The sequence below is a fragment of the Tachysurus vachellii genome, chromosome 10, assembly GCF_030014155.1.
Source record: "Tachysurus vachellii isolate PV-2020 chromosome 10, HZAU_Pvac_v1, whole genome shotgun sequence".
Taxonomy (NCBI): Eukaryota; Metazoa; Chordata; class Actinopteri; order Siluriformes; family Bagridae; genus Tachysurus; species Tachysurus vachellii.
Window position 1 is genome coordinate 9,161,191 of NC_083469.1, and position 22,510 is coordinate 9,183,700.

The 22,510-nt window shown below is 37.8% G+C and overlaps 1 protein-coding gene across 2 annotated transcripts in view; it reads right to left on the bottom strand.

Moving 5' to 3' along the window:
* Positions 1 to 268: 268 nt before the first annotated feature.
* Positions 269 to 22,510, bottom strand: part of LOC132852222 (AT-rich interactive domain-containing protein 1B-like) — a 211,666-nt gene continuing 189,424 nt past the window's right edge. Inside the window, exons 11-21 of one of the 2 annotated variants that reach the window (XM_060879303.1) lie at positions 19,137 to 19,277; positions 14,834 to 15,043; positions 14,526 to 14,730; positions 8,479 to 8,614; positions 6,981 to 7,150; positions 6,577 to 6,718; positions 4,559 to 4,678; positions 3,850 to 3,922; positions 2,815 to 3,559; positions 2,566 to 2,696; positions 269 to 2,466 (exon numbers count right to left, since the gene is read on the bottom strand). In XM_060879303.1, the coding sequence (XP_060735286.1) occupies positions 715 to 2,466; positions 2,566 to 2,696; positions 2,815 to 3,559; positions 3,850 to 3,922; positions 4,559 to 4,678; positions 6,577 to 6,718; positions 6,981 to 7,150; positions 8,479 to 8,614; positions 14,526 to 14,730; positions 14,834 to 15,043; positions 19,137 to 19,277 (3,825 nt within the window). In that variant the 3' untranslated portion in view covers positions 269 to 714. Of the gene's footprint in view, positions 2,467 to 2,565; positions 2,697 to 2,814; positions 3,560 to 3,849; positions 3,923 to 4,558; positions 4,679 to 6,576; positions 6,722 to 6,980; positions 7,151 to 8,478; positions 8,615 to 14,525; positions 14,731 to 14,833; positions 15,044 to 19,136; positions 19,278 to 22,510 lie in introns of both variants that reach the window. The other variant, XM_060879302.1, reaches the window with a different exon arrangement.

A 22,510-nucleotide genomic window follows, 5' to 3' on the forward strand; every position in this document is an offset into this window, starting at 1 on the left:
TAGATATAGCAACTGATGTAACACCAAGAAGGCAAACAAATATTTGTTGTCCAAGATGAGCTTGTGTGTGTGTGTGTGTGTGTGTGTGAGTGTGACTGTGTGTGTGTGTGTGTGTTTGTATGACTGATACAATACTGATACAATACTGCCGCCTCGTGGTAAAGCAAGTTATTTGCATGATAGATATGGGAAAGAAATCACATCTCTCTTGCCTTCAGTAGGCAACTTGCACCATAATATTGCACTATTAATTTTCCAGATGAGGATATAACAAAATGAGTAAAAGCAAGTTTATTTTCTCATAGCAAATATCAAACAGAAGCTACTATCTACAGTATTCTCAGATCTTAAATAATTCTGCCTTTAAAAACAAATCCACAGATACAGATTATGTACACTTAGAAAAATTCCAAAAGTTTATAAAGAGAGTGGGGAAAAAAGATTATCATAAACCTTCTGAACCAAAAGTCAGACATTTGGTTATTAAAATAAAAATGAAATAAGCAAAAGACAAACATTCAAATGACAATATTAAATATCTGTATTAAAATCATTTTCTAAAATCCTCGAACGAAAGAGTTAGACACAGAAGCTGTTCGTATTGATTTATTTCATATATTTATATATAAAGCAACTTTGATTTTAAATATAAATATGAAAGTGCGTCATCCACGTGATTGGTATGATACAGTTTTACAGACGTTCCGCCTTTTGTCATGACTTGCCGAGATGAAAGAGTACTTCACAGATGATGGCCACCACACTTACATTAAGCACGGAGGAGATGGCAATATCCAGCAGTCTGCTTTCATACAGCACAAACTCAGGCCTGTTCTCCTCCACCTTGGCCAGTTCCAGAAGCGCTTTGGCAGCTCGACACATCATGCTCACGCTGGGTTGCTCCATGGGAGGATGACCCATGTGCAGCAGACTGTGTGGGTTTTGGTGATACTGAGTCATGGCAATTCCATCCTCTAGGAAGCCTACAAGGTTGCCAACACTGTTTCTCTGAATGGCGATGCAACGTGCTGCTGAAGAATCCCCTCTAGCCAGGTTGGACAGCACAGCCACTGCCATCTCACGGTAAACTTGCAGTTTGCGCTCTCCCACCTGACGCACCAGTGTGGCAAAGAACTTCTCCTGACGACTAAAGGGTGGTGTGGCCAGGATCAAGTCTACGTTGCCGTCCTGAACGCTGAGTTTGCACAAACTTTCCAACACCAACCTTCTAGGGCTGAGCTGTGAATGTGGCCCTGCTGAAGGAAACGGGTCCTGGGCCTCAGCTGAAGGACACACCATCCAATGGAGCAAGCCATCAAGGATGGGAAGACATATACTCTCTTGGTATATCGACAGGTCTAGCTGCCCAGCAATGTTGGCCAATGTGACCATAGTGTTCTCCCTCAGCGCCCCCAGACAGTCCCACCACCACTCATCTCTGCTGCAGGGCTTGATATCCTCCTCCTTGTGATACTCTTCTTTGTCATAGCTAGGGACAATTCTCTTCCTCTCTGGGTGATCGTGGTGCAACAGCAGCAAACGGCCAAGGATCAGAATCAGGCCAGGATGTTTGGACATCTCAGTATCATTTCCAGGGATAAATGACAGGCTGCGAATGATATTAGAGACACATATGCAACGTTTGGACAAAGAGTCCTGCCAGTTGGATTTAGTGCACAGTGGAGGTTCATCTGGACAGTGAGGTTCATCCTCCAGTACAGTGATCCCTTTTTGGTTCTCAAAAAGGCGTAATGAATATGAAGAACTGCTCGGTGAGGTTGAGGAGATTTCCTCCTCAGAGAGAGCTCTTAATCTTGGGGACAGCACATCATCTATAGTGGCAACTTGGTTGTTACGCACCTCCTCTGATTTTTTAGCACAACAGTGTTGTTTGCTCTCGACATTATTATTGGTGCACCCCTCACGACTCTCAAAATGTGTTAAGATGTAGCTTGTGGAGTCCCCTCCACCTACTTTCCAGTGAAGTAGTCCACTGTCGAACTTCTGCACATGGCCAAGCTCATCAGAAATATCCTTGATGAAGTCATCTTTTTGAACAATCTTGACAGGCAGTTTATCATACTTGCTGGCCTGTTTGGGTCTCGGTTCGGGCACTGTTGATGAATGACCCTCAAGGGGCTCTATAATATCCTCAGTTTTCTCTTCATCTTTCTCATCTCTCTCATTTTTTGATATTTCATTCTTGTTCTGACCTTCTTGAATTAACTCCGGGCCTGTCTCACAAAACCCAGGTGGAGAGTCCATGAAGTTTTCCTCTGGTTCTTGGCTGCACTCTGGCTCACAGGGATTGTCTGATTTGAGCGAGTCCTGCTCAATTTCATCCTTAACTGGACCAAGCAGAGTCTTTTGGCCTTGAGTCCCCACTTCATATTCCTCCAAGATGCCAAAGATCTCGATCAAGCATCTTCTTAAATACTCAATGATCAGCTCTAGGAATCCAGGCAACTAGAGGTAAAGAACAGAAGCAGATATATTTACAAGCCAAAAAAACTAATCGAATGATCTTATGACATGGCACATAGCTTTATTAATCAGCCTCATTACCTGAGCCAGATTGAATGATGCTACAGTGCTGTCATCATAAAGAAGAATGTTGATTGTATCCAGAGCCCATGTGCTTTCAGCCAGAAGTCCTGACTTGAGTGACATCATCATTCGCCAGGCTTCTGGGGTTCCTATAAAAGAAATCAGTAAGTTAACACATGTTGTCCAACACATGAATATCCCATATAAGATTTCTATATGATTTATGTGTATTTTGATGGTAATGGTGGTATGGTGCAGTTTTTTTACCAGTGTCTTTTGAGGTCAATTTGCGTCGAGGTTTCAAGAGTGGTTGGGTCCCTTCCACACACCCTATTGGATAGTCTCTCCTCATGTTGGGTGGCATCTGACCCGGGACTCCACTCCCAGAGCCACTTGGAACCGGCATTCCTGGCTTGTGCAACTTCATAGACTGCATAAATGCCATCTTGTTGGGTTGCATGTGCACTTCCATAGAACGCTGAAAAGACCCTGGGCCTGGTTCACAGGAGATGTGGTTAGAGGTCTGGTAGGAAGATGGAGGTCGTGAATTCAGAAGAGCCATGGAGTTAGAGTGACCAGATATGTATGGCGTTTGGCGCTGATGCCCGGGCCACAGATTGTCTGCTCTGACTCCATCCATGTCATCTATGCGTCCCATCCCTGGGTATGGAGAGCTCTGACTAGGTGTCCCATGTCTATTAGAGTAAGAATAAGCCATGTCTGTCCTTGAGGGCCACATGTGTGTTGGGCCATCTCCTGTGGGCACTGAATGTCCAGCACCCATCATGCTGTGCTGGACTGGATGATGCTGAGGCCCTTGGCTGGTGTTCTGCAGCCGTTCCCGGCTATACGGATAAGGAAAGGGAGTCTGCATGGGACGGCGCTCTGGATAATTTCCTCCATACTGACTGTACATATCTGTCTGTGGGCCTCCGTACTGCATCCCATAAACTTCTCCTTCATGCCTCTTAGCAGGGGGGCTATACATTCCATCCAGGGGTCGCTTGTAGCCCTGTGAGAACGACAAAGTTAATATATTTAGGATTCAAAATAAAATAGACCTTTTCAGTAATCATTTTTATGACCTAAATAACATTCATTACACATTTACGTGAAGCTGAAAATACAAGTACTAACCTTATTTTCCATTTGAAAGTAATATAACTTGCTACTTTGTGTGATTTAGCTTGCTAGGCAAGATTTTAATAAAATAGTATATAGCACATGACTATACATTGTATTTATCATAGTGTGTGATTTATGAAAGACTATGTTTGAACATGCCCTGTCTAAGACTCTCACCTGTTGAGGGTACATCCCTGGAGGGTGGACGCCGTATGGCATACCAGGATACTGCTGTCCATAGCTGTCATGTCTGTGTAGGAGAAGTGGTAGAACAGGTCAAAGACATGATACTTAATATGCAGCACTCAATCTGTAACTACACTCTATAGCCAGCGGTTTGTGTACACCTGATCATGCCCATATGTCTTTTAACCTCCTAAACCAGATTTAAACCCACTTTTGCTATTATAATAGCCTCCATTCTTCTGGGAAGGCTTTCCACTGGATTCTTAAGTGTGGTTGTGGGATTTTGTGTTCATTCAGCCACAAAAGCATTAGTAAGATCAGGCACTGATGTTGAGTGAGGAGGTCTGGAGTGCAGACAGAGTTCCTGTTCATCCCAAAGGTGTTCAGTGGGATTGAAGTCAGGGATCTCTGCAGGACACTCAAGAACTTTGGCAGAGCATGTCTTCATGGACCTCACTATGTGCACGATTGATGAACAGACGTGTTTTTGGCCTGTACCTCTTAGCTCCACTGAATGGAAATCATAACGCTACAGCATACAAAGACATCCTATACAACTGTGTGTGTCTAACATTGTGGAGATATTAGGAAGGCCCACATAATGGTGTATGCCCAGATGTCCACAGATTATCTGAGATACAGTGTATAGATATGAGTGTAGCGGAATAATCACATAAAAACACAAAACATGATATTTTACCTTTGTTGATTATGGTATCTGTTAGGAGAATACATGCTACCGTCACTGTTAGCATGACTCATGTTGCCTTGATTCCCATGGGGACCCATACTCCCATCCATTCCCATTAAATGGTCTGATCTGGAGGCGAAAAGACAAATGAATGTATACTTCATACACAGTTGTGTCAACCTTTTGTTTTTTTATTAAAAATAATAACTTATAAGCATGTTTCTAAACAAGCTTTATCACCCAGGGACGTTAGATAATGATATTTTAGCACTGTTTTCAAATCTAAAAACTTTTTAATTACATTTTTAGGGTAAAGACTTACTTTAAAATTGGGAACAAATTGATATATAAACAAAATATAAAAACATCACCTTTCTAGGTATTTAGAAAAGAACGACTTTCATATGAAAATTATTATTATTATTATATTATAGTTGCATAATTATGGGCGTTAGCTAATTTACAGATACAGAGCTGTAGTAATGCTTCTTAGGACACAGGAATCTAACAGGAAACAGATGTAGAATGTAGTTTAAACAATACTTACAATCACAACAGTACATATCAGCGCTTTCTATTAGGACAAGATGTTAAACCTATTTAGAGCTTATTTTACACCAGATAAGGTGCAAGCTCTTCATTTCTGCATCTTTCCATATGCTTGATTGTTACTGAATGTTTTTTTCTGTCCAGAAACAAGGCAGAATACAATTTTTTTTGCTACCTTTATAAGTCCATTCCTATAATCTAAACTTGTATTTGTATTGTAGTAGTTCTTCTCTGCTGCTATTTGCATTGTAGTGTATTGTTCTGTCTCTGAGATTTAGAGTGAACATTACCTAACTTTATACAGTGTTAAACCATATTCAAAAATAATTTTTAAAGTCTTTGTGGCTATCTGCATATTCTATTTACTAACCCGGTGGTGGAAATAATCACGTCACGCTCTGTAAATTAAAAAGCGCCTCATAGTGTGCCTCGTCGCTCCTGGCAAAAAAAGAGGCTTAAAAGCGCTACACTGATTAACATGGGAGTGTACTGCAAGTGGAGCCACGGCGGTGTAGCATACAATTCTAGACCACGTACATTCCAAGATTTTTAATTCTTTCTAAGCTGTTAAATTTACAAGATGTAATTTAATACAAATCAAGACTTAAGGTTTTCAAATGTATGGGCATCCTTGAAATTAATATCAAGTTAAGCCTTTTAAGAGTCTCTTCCTGTAATGGCTAACAAGGTTAGATACACTTATAGAGGGATCTTACACTCCTGAGATTTTTGCCAGTGCATAAAATATTTACAGCCCAAGAAAACAGGCAACAAATAGGCAATAATAGAATTTGTTGAGACTGAGTACAATTAGAAAAAAAAAAAAAAGACTTGGCACAGTGTTGGATTTATTCAAAATTACTTTATACTTTAGGGGTGAGAATATTTTTTTGTTTTATATATTATTTATATATTATTTTATATGAATATTATAGTATATATAGAATATTCTATAGTAATATAGAATATTATTTTATATGTTTTGCAAAATGGTACTATTATTTAATTCAACAAAATTACATTTTATTTGGATAGTGCTTTTTAACAATGGATGATTTTCACAAAACCGAACAATTTCAGATAAAATTATCTAAAATTATACTTAAATAAATAAGCCAGGGATAGCATTGGCAAGGGAATACTCCCTGAGACAATATTTTGAAGAAACCAGACTCAAAAAAAGAAACCCAGCCTCCTCTGGGTGAAAAAGAAAAGTGTGACTGCAAATAATTTCCTTTCTATAACTGTACACTATATAGGCACATGCTACTGTGTAATAAAGGTTCTTGTGAGAATTCTTTTCACATAGAGGCAAAGTGTCCTCATCAGTTATTCATTTTTTGTAAAGGGTGCCAATAATTCTGGAGTGGCCTATATATTGACACAACATATTTTTGTTGCATGAAAAAAAAATGAAATGGTCTGGAATGATTCGAGACTCCAGCGTGTTTGAGTGTATATTTGGGGACGTGTCTCACCTGCGGTCATATGGTGGTCCATAAGGGTACTGAGAACGTTGACCCATACCCAGTCCTGCCATTGTGCCACTCGAGGGACTCCTGTTATAGATGTCCTGCATGCCAGCAGGAGTCATCTGAGCTGGCATACATGGATCTCCACCTACTTCGGAGGAAAGGTACTAAGTTAGTGAGTAAGTGTTGACCACAAGGTGGCGGCATGTTCCTGAGTATAATCGATTCTACTTGCTAGAAGCTGTTGAACAGGTGGAGAAAAGATCAGAGGAAATGAGAAAGGAGAAAGAGGATAATGAAAGGAAAGAAGGGAGAAGGATAAATAAAGTTAGATGGCTAGGCTACTTTTCGAGGTATGATGTAGGGTAATTGTTATAACGAGAGCTGCTCATAAACAATACAACACTGACCTTTTCTTATTCCTACAAAATGGTCCTTATTTTCATACTGCATCCTCATCATGGAATCCATGGGGGTCATGGCTGACTGGTAGGAACTTCCAGAACTCAGGATGCTCCTTTTCTGGAACGCAGGATCGCTGCTGTCTGAGAACGGGTCTTGGATACTGACTGAATTATTGCTGTTAAACAAAGGCACAAGGATGCATGATGTAAATTTAAATAGGAATTAAAATTTAAATGAGTACACATGCATTTATACAGACGTAGAGACAGATATACACGGTCGATGTAAAGGAAGTCTCTTACAAATCCATAATTTATTGAATATAAATACAGAACGACTGCGACGGTGTAAAATGTTGCACACGCTTACGTTTGCCTTTACAGTCATGTATGATACAAATGCTACTTTTTATTCATCGGTAACATGCATTTTTTATCAAAGGTGGCCTTAGGACAAATAAATCTAGGGTAATAGATGTTCACTCGAGTGCAAACAAAGAGATTAAATAAACAAAAATGAGACAGATGATATTTAAAACACAAATAACCCAAAATCAGATAGTGTGTATAAGCTAGCAACATTTCACTGTGAAGTACATTCTTGAGCACGGCTCTCTAGCCACCGTCTAACTAACCGAGTCCTACTCAATCGCGTGATCGCGAGTCCTGTCCAGATCACATCTGTGAGAAAGCAAGCCACGAACAGACAACACAGAAACAGAACGTCGACATAAGAGATTTTGTGAATGTAAGTATGGCTTGTTCAAAGAAAAGAAAAGTTGACTTTTCAAAGACGAGTGGTCAGAAAAGTATGGATTCTCCCTGTAACAAGTTCAAAACCACTGTGCCTGATATGGTCAGAGTCTGTAGCGCTAACGTGCTAACTTGAAGCGCCTCTTTGAAACAAAGCACAGGGATTTCGAGCAAACATATCCACGAAACACAGAGCTAAGAACGAGAAAATTATCTCAGGTCAAAGAATAGTATGAGAAGTCCATCAGAGTTCTTGTCTTGACTAATTTTTCTCACTAGTCACTGAGGCAAGATACACGGTGACTGGTGCATGCATGAAACTCTGTAAAGCGGATTTTCTCCTCTTTTTTTATTTAAAATGTGTGCTTTAGATACTATTACGATTAAGATTCATTCAATTAAAAGTATAAAAAAGTGATTATATATATTTTTTTTTACACACAGTATATGCAAACACTTTTGCACAGACATGTTGTCACAAATGTGCAGTATAATATATTTTTAAGGAGTGAAATTGCATTTGAATGGTCTCATTTAATAATAGTCCTTAAAACATTTTATTAAGTATGTCTGTTAATCTGCTGAACTAGAGCATGGATAGAGAAAAATGTGTATCCGGACCTTTCCTACTTAGGAAATTTGTGCATTTGGACCTTCACAAATTGTATTTGAATACCCCTAAAGTTAACAGAAGTGAAGGCAGTGAGTAGATGATAGAAGGTAGAGGTGTTCTCTAGGTGGTGTTTTTCACCTGTTGCCTGGGATACTGATGTGACCCTGCGGCGTGGTGGCCGGCGTGGGCGGTTTTAGCTCACTGGGCATCTCAGGCATGGAGCTGCTGCCCGTCGACTGAGGAGTTTGAGGACCCTGCAGAGAGCCTGAGGTGGCTGAGATGGGAGAGACAGCAGAAAGAGAGAGAATAAGATGCAAGAAATGGAGTAGTAATATGTGGCAATTTTTTTTTTTTTTTTTTTTGGAATTCTAGATTCTGATTGGTCAGCAGCTCAGACTGTAGATCCAGCTGTAAGACAAATCTCAGGTTTGTATTAATGAACTAATTGTAAAATATGATTGTTTCTATAGCAACATCTAATTCACACAGACCTGCATTGAGGACGCTCTATATTAACGGTGTATAATTTGAAATGACACGGTTATGTTTTCTGTAAAGGATGTTTAATTAGCGGTATTTAGCAGTGATTTAGATAAAGTGCGAGCTTTACCTTTTTTTTGACACAGAAACATCAAGAGAGAAAAAAGAAAGAATAGTATAGGGTTAACTGTTTCTAGCTCCAGAACATCTGTGCTGTTCTTTTGTGTTTAATTCCTTACATATTCACCTGTATTCCTTATTCATTTCTCTAGCACTACTACTACTAAAAATTATAACATTAATATCAAAAGACAACAAAGGAATTAAAAAGGTCAAATACAAATCCACCTATGGTAGTCACTAATATGGGTATTAATAATAATAATAATAATAATAATAATAATAATAATAATAAAATACAATAAATTAATAATAATAATAATAATAATAAAATACAATAAATTAATAATAATAAAAAAATAAATTAATATTAATATTAATATTAATATTAATATTAATATTAATATTAATATTACTAATAACAATAACAATAATAATAATAATAATAATAATAATAATAATAATAGATCATATGTATATTTTTTGTTCCAAGTTAGGAAATAAAGCAAGATAAAATATTTACTGATACATTTACAATCACACACAGTTGGGTTACGAATTATATAAAATAGCCCAATTTTAAAAGAATCATAAAAAATCTAGTCTGAAGATAACCCAGAAGTTTATCTTCTCGTATCTTATCTTAAGCTTCTTTCCCCTGTACAGTATGAACCCCGGCTAAATCAAGCAGGAGGAAATGTACACTAGTATAGACGCTGTATGAAACAGCGATGAATGGATCTCCTATATCGGAGCACTTAAATATGCATTAAAAGAGGGTCAATTGGGCAAAGTAACAATGTGGCTGATTTGTCCTATATATTCGTCACTCAAGCACAGCGAGGGAGTATGAAGTGTTTTATGCAAAAAAAAAAAAAATCAAGCAAGAATACAAGAAGAGCAAGAGAGCTTTCATTGTGGGAATAGCTTGCCTAAGTGTGTGAAGCCTGGACTGTTTTTGTCAGCCTCTCAAAGATCTCTCTCTCTCTCTCTCTCTCTCTTTTTTTTTTTACTTCTCCAATTTTGTCGTGGTAAACTCAGTCAGGAGTTGCTTCGGAGGACACACAGTCAGTAGGGAGAGAAAAAAAAACGGCTTTTGTGCTAGACAGGTGTGTAAAAATGTAACGCCACATCCAAGTGCCGAAGCACATTTCCTACGAGACTAAGTCCTCTCGGTGAAGATCCAGGATTTATTCAGATGAGTGACAGGTCCTACACTTTTACAACGTAAAAACAGACTGAAAAAGCTAATATCTGGGCTGTTCTATATAGTCAGAAATAGAGCGCATTTATAGTCACGGATGCTGCAGTGGTGTTGATGCTGGAGCTGACTATCTGGGGCCCCTTGGTAGAAGAAACTGCTGAAGGGATTAAAAGATTTAGCACTTTCAAGATATGCTGCAAAGGGATGAAATGCAATGGAGGGCATGTGTTATGATATATAAAATAAGACTACATTTATAGATTTCATTGGCTTTATATTAGATGACGATACATGCAGTTAACTTTATAATATAAAGCCTGTGAAAAGTGATAATAAACTGGAGCAGAAACATTTTATAATTAAAGGCCAGTTAAGTGTCACATCTCTACAAAGCAACCACACGCATTTCCTCGTTCCCAGACACCATCCTTCCATTCATTCAGTTCACTAGTGTCTGTGATGTTACCAAGTCTGCCTTTCTGTTCTTGATTATCTGGGTTTTTTTTCTGACCTGTTTGTACATCAACCTGTATCTTTTTGACCCTTTTTGCTGGAACTGTTCCTACTTCTGTGTGCTGTTCCTAATAAAGTGACCTTCACTTGTCACTTACATCTTCTCTACTGAGTCTGTTTTCCTGACATTAAAAAGCAATAGATTAAAGAAAAGTAAAATGCAAATAAAATTCTTTTCTCTGTAATTTGGTATTTTGTGGTCACATTTCACTGTACAGGTTTATAGCTCACATAAAGTTAGACACTCAGAGCTTTAAGTAGGGATGTGGTATGCCTAGTGGTTAAGGTGTTGGTAGACCAATCAGAAGGTTGTGAGTTTAAATCCCAGGTTCACCAAGCTGCCACTGCTGGGCCCCTGAGCAAGGCCCTTAAACCTCAATTGCTCAGTAATATAAAATGAGATAATCAGTCTAGAACCCACAAGGTTTAAATGGTTTTAGCTGTAATGTTGCTCTATCTTTCCACCAGTGTGATTATGGGTGATAGAGGTGTGAATCGTGTGCCCAAAAGACTCACAGTGCTCCCATTTCCCATCCCCTTGCTCACCAGCAGCTAAACTTGTCACTGTACTCTACATACAGAAACCAAACAGTGTCCTGATTAATATTAGAACAGAGTAGCAGAGATAAAATGGTTCATTATCTGATAAGTAGATTTCCATTCCATTGATAAAATGGAACGCCAGTGTACTGAGAGAAAGGGTTAAAAAATGTAACTTCTGGCAAGTCGCTGTGGTGTAAAAAGACATTTAAAACGCTTGTAAGGTTTCTCATTGGGCCACATCACACTATCTCGGTGTGGATTATTTTCATCATGATCTGATTTTATACCTTGTGTTCCTGTAATGCGGTGCAATCCTGATGACATACATAAAGCTAGCTGAAATGTGCAAAAGCATGTGTAATAAAGAAAAATTTTTTGCTTGTTAAACATTTAAGTTAAAGCAAAAATAAAGTGTTTCCGAATGGTGTTAAACAATCACCATGTGGCTGTTCATATGAGCCTCAGCTGGACACAAAGGAACAGCGGAGTTGGTAATTCAGCGCTGTAAGACTTAATTCAACACTTAAGTCAACATCAGGGTTTTTTTAATGGTGTCTTGAGAGACCAAAGTAGATAAAAGAAAGAATTTGTAGAGCTCTGATTTGTCTTCTGAGATAGTGAGGAAGAAGTCTTTACTCTTCTATCTTGCTATCTCTCTGCTCACTTGCCCACGGACACACGTGGATTTCTCTGAAAGTAAACATCTGAAGCGTTATTCAAGATTAGTATAATAGAAATTCCTCTGTCAATTTCTGTCTGATTCACCTGGGAACTCTGACCCCAAGTGAACACCAGACCCCTTTAAATTACCAGACAAAGTGCGAGACATGATGATGACGATGAGGATGAAGATGAAGATGATGAAGATAATGATGACTCAGAGAAGATTGAGAGTGAAAAAAAACTGCTGCCTTATTGCTTGGCTGCTGAATTGAGGTTGACTGGAGGTCATGTTTGTTTATATCCCAGAATTCAATCCCCATTAATCTTGCTTGGGGGAATCCCATCAACCCTCCCTTGCTCTCGCACGGGTGCTGCTAGGCAACCGTAACAATGACATCATCGCCTGTCATCATAAGCCTGAAACGGCGGCTGACCAAAAACCAAAGAGTGTGTTTTTTACCCCAGCTATGAATCAGACTGCTCAGATAAAGCTACTGCACATCCCATTTCCCTGTTCAGTGAACCAGACTGAAAGCCCAGGAGCGAATCCTAGCATTCAATATTCAATAATAGATATAATAAAACTGCTGATTCAGCACACTTTGCTGTGACATGATACATCTGACATATTACACGTATTCTGAGTATTTTCATGTCTCCATAATAATTCAAACAAAGAGCTTATCTTAGTAGCTGTAATATCCTGTAATCCTGTATATATTTGTACTAAATGTTACTTTCTCTCCTTGTCCATGCCCCAAATATAAATTGTTGTAGATTTCTTATTAAATTAACACTCAGTTTTTCCACAGGTGTTTTTTACACTGTTACTCCAGAGTAAGTGATGCAAGATCTAAATTCAGTAAAAGGCTTGAAATTGCAACACAGCAACGGCACATTTCTTATGGAAAAAAATAAAAAACGTTTATCCAGAAGCACACAAAGTGTGTGTGTGTCTGTGTGTGTGTGTGTGTGTGCAATATATGCCTAAGTAGACATGTTGTCTTTTGCTACACTTCATTGTTTTCTGTTTCATTCATATGAAGGGATATTTATTGAATATATATTAAGAATAAATCACAGTGGGTTATGCTGTTGTAGGAAAATGATCAATAACTGAGTGGTGCGATGTTTCGGACATGAATAGGAACTAATTTTGAAATTCTGAGTGAGATTATTGATAATAATTAAATACAGCACATCCTAAAGTTTACTTTTATTCCTCTTCCACTACAATCATTTGCCAAAAAATATTATTAATTTATTTTCTATTTAATATTTTTTATCCATTTAGTGTTACATTGCATGTTATAGGCTTTTTTCCCCACTTACGTTACAGCAGCTATAAACTGTCATTACCTACCTCATTTATTTTTTAAAGCTAATAAAGCAAAAAAAAAGATGGCAGATTTAATGAGACAACCGAGATGTCCTCTTTTTTGAAGGCCACTGCCTGTACAAAGCACTGACACGAGATAAAAACTTCCAATAAATAGCTCCTTACAGAAAATTTCACTATCTGTACATCAGTGTCTCTTTTCTCTTTCTTTCAAATGTAAGTTAAAAAAATGCTTCCGAAACCAGAATGCATAGCTTCCTTCATCTCAAAGACTTTCCTGTGTCTGATTGTTAAGAAGCATTAAGAGACTAGAGACTCCTAAATCAAAAATAAAGTCTAAATATTGTCTCACCAAATCAACAATCACACATAAAATACGTTTATACAAAACCTCCACAAAACATGTGATCAGTCAGAATTTACTAAAAAAAATATTATGTACAGTTTACATAAAACTATTACGTTTCTCAACAAAATGTGATTTTATTACTTAATAAAATTCAAGATTCTAATGTAGCATGAGCTTGATTAGTTCAGCTCGTATTAATGTAAACCAGTAAATCTCTTGAGACCGTTGCCACTGATAGGAACTTTAACTATAGTGTTAAAATAAAGGTGATTAAAGGTGATTTAAACCCATGTGGTAGAACATTGCAGTGGCGATGTGTCTGTTGTGAAACACCAGCATTGTGGGTTTGACTCAAAGCTTAGGTGTGAGCTCAGAGTTCAGTTTTATTCAGGGCTTTGAAATCATGTTGGATGTATAAAAATTAATCTTGTTACTGTTACTCGGTTCAATCACATGCAACTGACTTACACATTTAAATGAAGTGAATTTATTTAACTTTTTTTTTTTATTTTCATTGTGTGGGTATGTGGTTGTAATAGACATGAGACATTAGTACAAACCTGTGATTTGAATTGAGCTGCTGTTAAAGAAAATGAATCAACCATTCATCAGTGCTGGGGTTAAAATAATGCAAAGCCTAAGTGCTAATCAGGATAAATTCTTCTTGTGTAAATAATAAAAATGATAAAAAGTGTAAAACTGAAACATACTGGACATCGTACAACCTTTTTCTTTATCATCCAGAAATTCAATTTGATCAAAAATTCAAACCTAATGTATTGCTACAAAAATAAAAACAATACTATCATGTCTTGAATTTTTTGAAAAAAGTTAGATGATATACAAGGTTTATTATCTGTAGACCTGTACTGTCAAAAGAATTGCTCAAAGAGAGATAACCCAAGCAACACAAGCCCATCTTCACGTCATGTCATGTCAACCCTGTGGCTCTTTAAACTATCGCTGACACTCACCAGGAGACGGAGGCTCAGTCTTGCCTTGTTTCTTGCCGTCAGCACTAGGGCAGGAGTCAGGCGGAGGCTCTTCACCTCTCTCCACCTTACACTCATAGGCAAACAGATACTGGATGTAGTGCTTCTTCAGAGAGCTTGCAGCGTTACTGGACGTTCCTAAGCCGAGTGTGGAGGACAGCTCACGCCATTTCTTATTCTTATTTACCTGCAACAGAGATGATACCGAGACTGATGTTAATGACTGAAGATCAAATCAATGCCTGGGACACATCAGTAAAAAGATGAAGATGGGCTGTTAAAGATTTTACCATGGCCAAGCCGCCGAGGTCCTTTACAGCCATGTAGAACTTGCACAGATCCAGCTGTTTTTTCCCCACTACAGGGAGGTGAGGAACCGGAGTCCCCCTGTCCTCCATGAAGGATAGATAACGATCCACCCAGTTCTTTCTCTCTGGCTCACTTCCCATTTCATACAGCCGAGAAACCTTGTCGTTCGTTGTGGTGCCTGAGCCTGACTTCTGCAAGTGTGGGACAGAGACAGAGAACTCATGCTGTAACAGAATTATTTATGAATTATATGTATTAAAAGAACATTAAAAGTAAAGATGTCTGTGATTAAAATGTACTGTAGCAAGAAATGGACTGCCAAGAAATCTGTGAAGAAATCTATAATCCATTCAGATCAGAGGATGATCATTTTCAGACTGATGGCACAATCAGTCATTAAAGTGAGCCTGAGTTTGAGATATTTAAGGGGTATGAGGACATTTGTTTAAATAATTCCCCAAATCTATAAACTGTCTAAAAATATGAGTCTGACTATTTTTTTTTTAAAAAAATAGAAGAAGCTAGCTTTTTAGCAATGAACCAAAATTTGCATAAAGTCATAGATACATCATATAAGGTAAATATATACTGTATAAAAAAGAATGATAAACTATAAACTAAAGTATTAGGGATTAAATAGATCTATTTTTCATTATGGTTTGCTCTGAAAAGAAATGATATTTCTGCTATCATTTCTGCTCTCAAAAATAGTTACAGTAATTACATTCGTTATATATGCTAACCCATGCTAGGCTAAAAGAAACATTGCATTTAGCCCAAAATGTTTTATGTTAATTAATTAATTAATTAATTAATACATTCTATTTTCAAAGGATCCTTCAATTTATAGCTCTACAATCGTAGCAGAAAAACACAAAACTTTAATTTCATCTTCTTTGAAAGCTTTAGCTCTAAAAGTTCAGCTGCTGGAGCTTAACACATCTATCATCGTGTCTTTTTTCTGACAGGCATTCAGGAACTGTCCAGTTTTGGAGAAAAAAATTATACTGGAATAGAAAAATGTTGTGAATTAAGCACTTTTTTAAATCATATTTTCCAGTCTGGAACAATTTCTGCTCTTTAGTCAATAAAAACGATATCAAAAATAGTTAATTACATTCGTTATATATGCTAACTTAGGCTAGGATAAAAAAACATTGCATTTAGCCCAAAATATTTATTTATTTATTTATTCATTCATTCATTCATTCATTTTCAGAGGATTTTTCAACTTTACAGCTCTAAAATTGTAGCAAAAACAAACAACAACAAAAAAAGTGTGTTTTTCTTCATGTTTTTTTTTTTTTTTTTAAAAAACACATTTATTTTCAACAAATTTTGGGTCTAATAATTTTTTTTCTGGAAAAGATTCTAATCCCGGGTCATGATAATATTAAATAATGCATGAAATGACACCACGTCTGTTTTTATGTTCGTATATCTCAATAATTTTGTAAGATTTAATGTTAAGGTTTCACTGTAAAGTGTTGTGAATGAACAGAATTATAATCGACACATTGGATAAGAGATTTGTGTATAAATCACAGACATAAGAGAACCTTCAGAATATACAGAACAGTCATTACACCAGAGACTCCATGTGTACATCCTACACCTCATATCTTTAATACAAACTGATTGCTTTGACCTATAAGCCTCTGCAGAATAAAGCTTGTGCAAGCTGAACTTTATCATTAATAATTTACATGCACTTAACATGCCTATGTATTTAGGCCATGGGTTGTTTTCCTGGGGGTCACGACATCTCAGGGGGTCGCAAATTGTTATCAGCGGAGTAACTGGGAATGCGTGTATAAAATACTCACCTTACGGTAGGCATTTTATCATTATTATTATTATGATTAGAAAACTGACATAGACTTAGCAATTTGTGGTTTATAGTCGTCATGCAGACTGGACTGCTGAAAAGATATGGAACGAATTCCTGTCAAGAACAAATACAAGTATTAAACCTTTGGTTGTGGATAATTTGCATATAGTCTGGATAAAGGAATGGACCACCTGAAATCCTCTATCCTATAAACCTATAGCAAACGTCACACTAAAAGAGAAGGCCGAAAGTTGTTTTATATTATAGTAACCTTTATCTATCTAAAGTTTGGGGTGGGTTGTGGGAGATTTTGGAATATTGAAATATCTTAAAGCAAACTTTCTGAACACGTCTAACTTTTCAGACTGCTTTGCATATTTCGCGTAACTAACTAACCTGGAAACTCATTGGTTGTCAGGACTCAGCCCGTGCTTTTGTTTATGTTTGGTGTCACGAGTCTTCCCCGCCCTTGTCTCTTCCTCCCCGCCTCTGCACACCTGTTCCTCATGTGTCTAATTGTTATTAGTATTTAGTTGAGCCGCGTTGCCTTCAGCAGCACGGAATCCTCTGCTCTTTCGCGTAGTTGTCCTGTCGTCTTTTGTCTAGTCTGTGTCCCGGTTTCATGTCTTTTAAGTTATTAAATCTGTTTATTTTATGCTATCATGCATTTGGGTCTGATTTTATCCCAGCGTCGCTGACATTGGTACTTTATTTCAGTGTATATTTAGCTGTGTGATAGCATAGCCAAAGGGACTCAGTCACACAGCAGACAGCATGAACAGAAGAATAGCGAGAGAAAGAAAAAGCCGTTGTCCTTCAGCATTTCGTTTCGAACGGTGCATTCAATTAAAGATCATTTAAACAAACGGAAAATAAAACTGCAATGAGTTAATGTAATCTGTAGCGTGATTGATATGCTGGACGTGTTCTGTTATTATGTTTTAATGAAAAGTAATCAAGATCACACAGCAAAGTAGGAAAAGTTGATGGTTCATTTAATGCAGCTGTGTTTAAATAATAGTCACCGGGTTTGTTTACCTTGAAGAAAATGCCAAAATAACAAGTCTTACGTTGGTAACTGTAGTCAGAGAGAAATTCACTTTGGAATTTACTTTGGCTGCAGCTTACTTTTTAGACAAGCAACATTTCCAAGTGAAATTAATTACTCAATGCAATAATAGTGTAAAAAAAACATTGCTGTAATTCAGTCCACTGACCGTTTGGATTTGGAGGATGCACATGGCAAAGAATAAAAGAACAATAAACTTGCTGTTCACATTTTTTAAAATTAATGAATTTTTTTTTACAAGAAGTTGTTGACGTCTGTTTGGTATTAAGGCTGTTTGGCCGTTTCTGAACATTTGGATGCCCTAAGTGACAACTGTTACTTTGCACACACAGCTCCCCCTCCAAATCAGAGATATCTGAGATATCCTGGTCAATCCTAGAACTTCCCGGTCATCGCTATTTAGGACATTCTAGCATTAGTACCCGCTGATAAGAATTGGCAGTTTACCCTGCAATTCCAAGTTGTTTATTTCCATTGGTTGCCTATAATGTGTTTTGACTCTGCCACTGTTTTCCTGGATGTACCTGGTCGTTTTGTGATTTGGATTTGTTCGCTGTTCTGACACCGTATTCTGATTATTGAACTTTTTGCCTGTTTGGTATCGACTATAATTCCTGCTTGCCCTCCCACTGTGTTTGCCCTGTGTTTTCTTAAATAAATCTGCTGATCCTTCTGCCTCTGCTTCAAGACTTTGAGGCCCAAAACATTTTCCTATGACACATGAGAAAATGATCTTTACATCATTAGGCTACTATGCATGGTGAAAGGTTTACAGAAGGTTGAGATCTTTTTAATAGTACTAGAGAGAGCTCTAGGTGGCTGTAGTTTTGATCAGTACTGAAGTTTCCTTGTACTAGTTGCATTAGCCTAACACGTCTTACTCCAAATACTAGCTAGCTATTTACTAACATTTAAATTACACCAACAGGCAGAAGCATGATAGTGAACAGCTCTATTTGTGTAGCTTTTATTGTCCTTCTGCTGCTCCCCGTTCAGGGTCACCACAGTGGACCACCCTATTCACACAGACACGTTTTTTAGTCTGGATGCATTTCCTGATGCAATCCTCCCATTTTATTCTGCATGAACATGGTATATTTTTATTTATGCACTTCATGGTTTTATGGTTGAAATTTTACATAGTATTACGGCAGGACCTGGTGAAAAATAAACAGGATGGATGGATGGATGGATGGATGGATGGATGGATGGATAGATAGATAGATCGATAGATAGATAGATCACTCCTGCTTGTCTGGTGAGATTCAGAGCCTCTGGGCAAACATTTGTCAACTACAGTAGAGTCAGGACTAAAATGATTGTGTGGGCACTTTAGCATTAAACCGCAGCTTCACATTAATGGGACTAAGTGAGTGATACTTACTGGACTGGAGGGAGTTTTGGGCCATGCAGGACTGCTGATGCTGTCACTGTCATCCCCATGATAGGAAGACAGACTAGCAGGGCTGGGGGTCAAAGCTGAGGGAGTGGGGGGCTCTGAGCCGCACTGAGAGCTGGAGCCATCCTGAGAGAGAGAGAGAGAGAGAGAGAGAGAGAGAGAGAGATAAATCACAAGAGCACAGCCAATTTAATTCTACCTTGCATAAGATGTACAGGCCAAGAGATACAGACAGAAACATAGACTCCATGCGAGTAAGAGGAAATAATAATAAAAAAGAAAGAGGAAAAAGAAGGAAAAAATTGGATGATGTAGAAACTTAGTAAGACAGTAGAAAGCTGAAGGCACTGACAGCTCCGAGACAGTGCAGCTATGTGTTCCTGTGACAGACTGCAAATGTCAGCAAAGGCACAGACTCTTATTTTCCCAGTTTCCCTGCTCCACATTTCTAAAAGCATAGCCCGGACATGATCTTTCAGCTCTTCCCTTCACTCCGGGGCTCTTTCAGGCTCTTTTGGCAGCCTAAATAATTCACCACTAAGCACTACTATCAGGAAAGATTCTTGTAATAAATGAAGGGAAAAATAAACAAAAGCAGATCAGTGTCAAAGTGCTGTGAGGATTCAGAGCTCATTCAGAGTAATGGTGTGTGTGGGTGTGTGTGTGTGTGTGTGTGTGTGTGTGAGTGTGAGTGTGTGTGTGGGGGAGTGCGGGGGGTTTGAGAACAAGTGCATTTTTATCCTTTAGCCAAAACAATACAATGGACAAGCTCTATGCAATATAATAGCTCTCACAAACACATATTATTGAGTTTTTTTTAAATGAGCATGTCGTTATTTTCAGAGCAATGTACTGAAACCACTGACAGGCCTTTCACTTTCTCTGAACTAACCCATTCCACCCCCTGTGTTTAAAATACATATGGTTTATGAGAGGTCTTTAATGGAGAAACTCAAGCATTTTCTTCTTATTGACATGACTCTATTTTCATACACCATCTGCATTACAATAAGACTCTACGTTAATGATTTGCTGATTAAATACATTTGTGTAAACGTAATTTGATCATTTTTTGCAGCTCAAATGCTCAGATTTTATAAAACCCTCAGCTAAAGTATATCATCTGTATATAACAGACAGTGTTGTCTCTCTAGTGTATTCATTTTCACTGATCGTGCTGTGATTAAATGTGAGGCGACGGAGCGCTGTAAAGACGTTTAACACTCACTGGAGTGTTATAACAGATGCAGCCTTAACAAACGCTTCTTTTAAACTTGGGTTGTTTCATTTAAACATGGTTCACATGTTTATAATAATCTGATGCTTTTTATAACATCAAAATATATAGTGCAATATATTTTCTCACTCATACTGAGAAAACTCTGAAATGAAGCTGTACACTAGGCAGTGTAAATGGAAAGGTTCAATTAATTAATCAATCAACCAACCAACCATTCAGCCAACCAAACAAATAACCAACCACTGAACCAGCCAACCAACCAAACAACCAAACAACTAAGCAGCCACCCAAAAAAACAACCACCGAACCAGTCAGCCATCCAGCCAACCAACTAACCAATTAATTAACCAACCAACCAACCAACCAACCAAACTAACTAACAAAAAAAACAGTGAACCAGCCAACCATCCAGCCAAACAACTAACCAATGAATCAACCAACCAACCAACCACCGAACCAACCAACCAACCAAACAACCAACCAAACAAACAGCCAACCAAACAGCCAACCAAACAGCCAACCAAACAAACAACCACTGAACCAGCCAACCATCCAGCCAAACAACTAACCAATGAATCAACTAACCAACCAACCACCGAACCAGCCAACCAACCAAACAACCAACCAAACAAACAGCCAACCAAACAGCCAACCAAACAGCCAACCAAACAAACAACCACTGAACCAGCTAACCAACCAGCCAAACAACAAACCAATGAATCAACCAACCAACCAACCAACCAACCACCGAACCAACCACCGAATCAGCCAACCAACCAACCAACCAACCAAACAGCCACCAAACAGCCAACCAAACAAACAAACAACCACTGAACCAGCCAGACATCCAGCCAAACAACTAAACAATTAATACAACCAACCAATCAACGACCAACCAACCAGCCAGTCAACCAACCAGCCACTCATCCATCCAACCAACCAACCAAATAATTACCCAACCAGCCAACCAAACTAACAAACAACCAGTGCCTCAGAGTACACTTTACAAAACACACACACACACACACACACACACACACACACACACACACACACACACACACACATACACACACCATCATCATGATCAAACTTCCTGGAATTCTTATCAAACATACCTAAACCCATGCACACACTATATAAACACACAAAATATTAATTTAATGTGATGTATTGCACAGTGTTGATTTGTTCCCTGACATACCAAACCTTGCTTTCAGTTGTGAGCTAATCTGTTTCTTCCATATTGTTTGTGTACTCTGGTTTACTCTGGTTTTAATGTTATTTGGCCTGTTTACTCTGTTAGCTAAAATATTTGAATTTTGAAAGTTGCAGCAGTGTCTATGTCTCCTGTCTACGTATATCTCCTGACATCATGGTTTCATTACATGTTTTATGATTTTTATTACTATTAGACTGTAAACACATATGAAGATCCAACATTCAAATATGAGGGAATGGGCATGTTAAACAAACAAACAAACAAACATACAAACAAACAACCCAGCAAGCAAGCAAACAAACAAACTCCCAGTGCATTTATGTATGTTTTTCAAATGTCCAATATCTTAAAAGGAAAGGAATTACAGATTTCACAGTTTCAGGATTTCACTGAGTGCATTTATATCATTGAGTCGATGCTGTAGTGCAATCTAAATTCTTAGAAAACTGTTTTTACAAATAACAGGCATGAATCATTTCATTACATATTTCATATCATTTGCTGGTGCCCTGTTGTGTTTGTATTTATGTGTGTATTTGCTTTTTACTTAATTTTACTTTTTTACTTGTCGGGCATTCACTGTGGACAGCAAAGAAAGAATTTCATTGTACTGGGAAACTTAATTATAAACTTAATTAAAAATCTTGTTGATAATTAAAATGAAAAGAAAAGAAAAAAAGAAGAAAAAACTACAGAGACTGCATAACAACATTGTGATACACATTTTGTCTAAAGTAGCTTTAAAACTGTTTACTAAATGTTTACTAAAGTATGCAAAGTTACATTTTTTTTAAATGACAAACTTTACCTTTGTTTCTACTAGAATACATAAAACAAAGCATAAACATTTTCCACATTACCTACAGTACAGTTTCACTGTTTTTTTTTTTCAGTCTG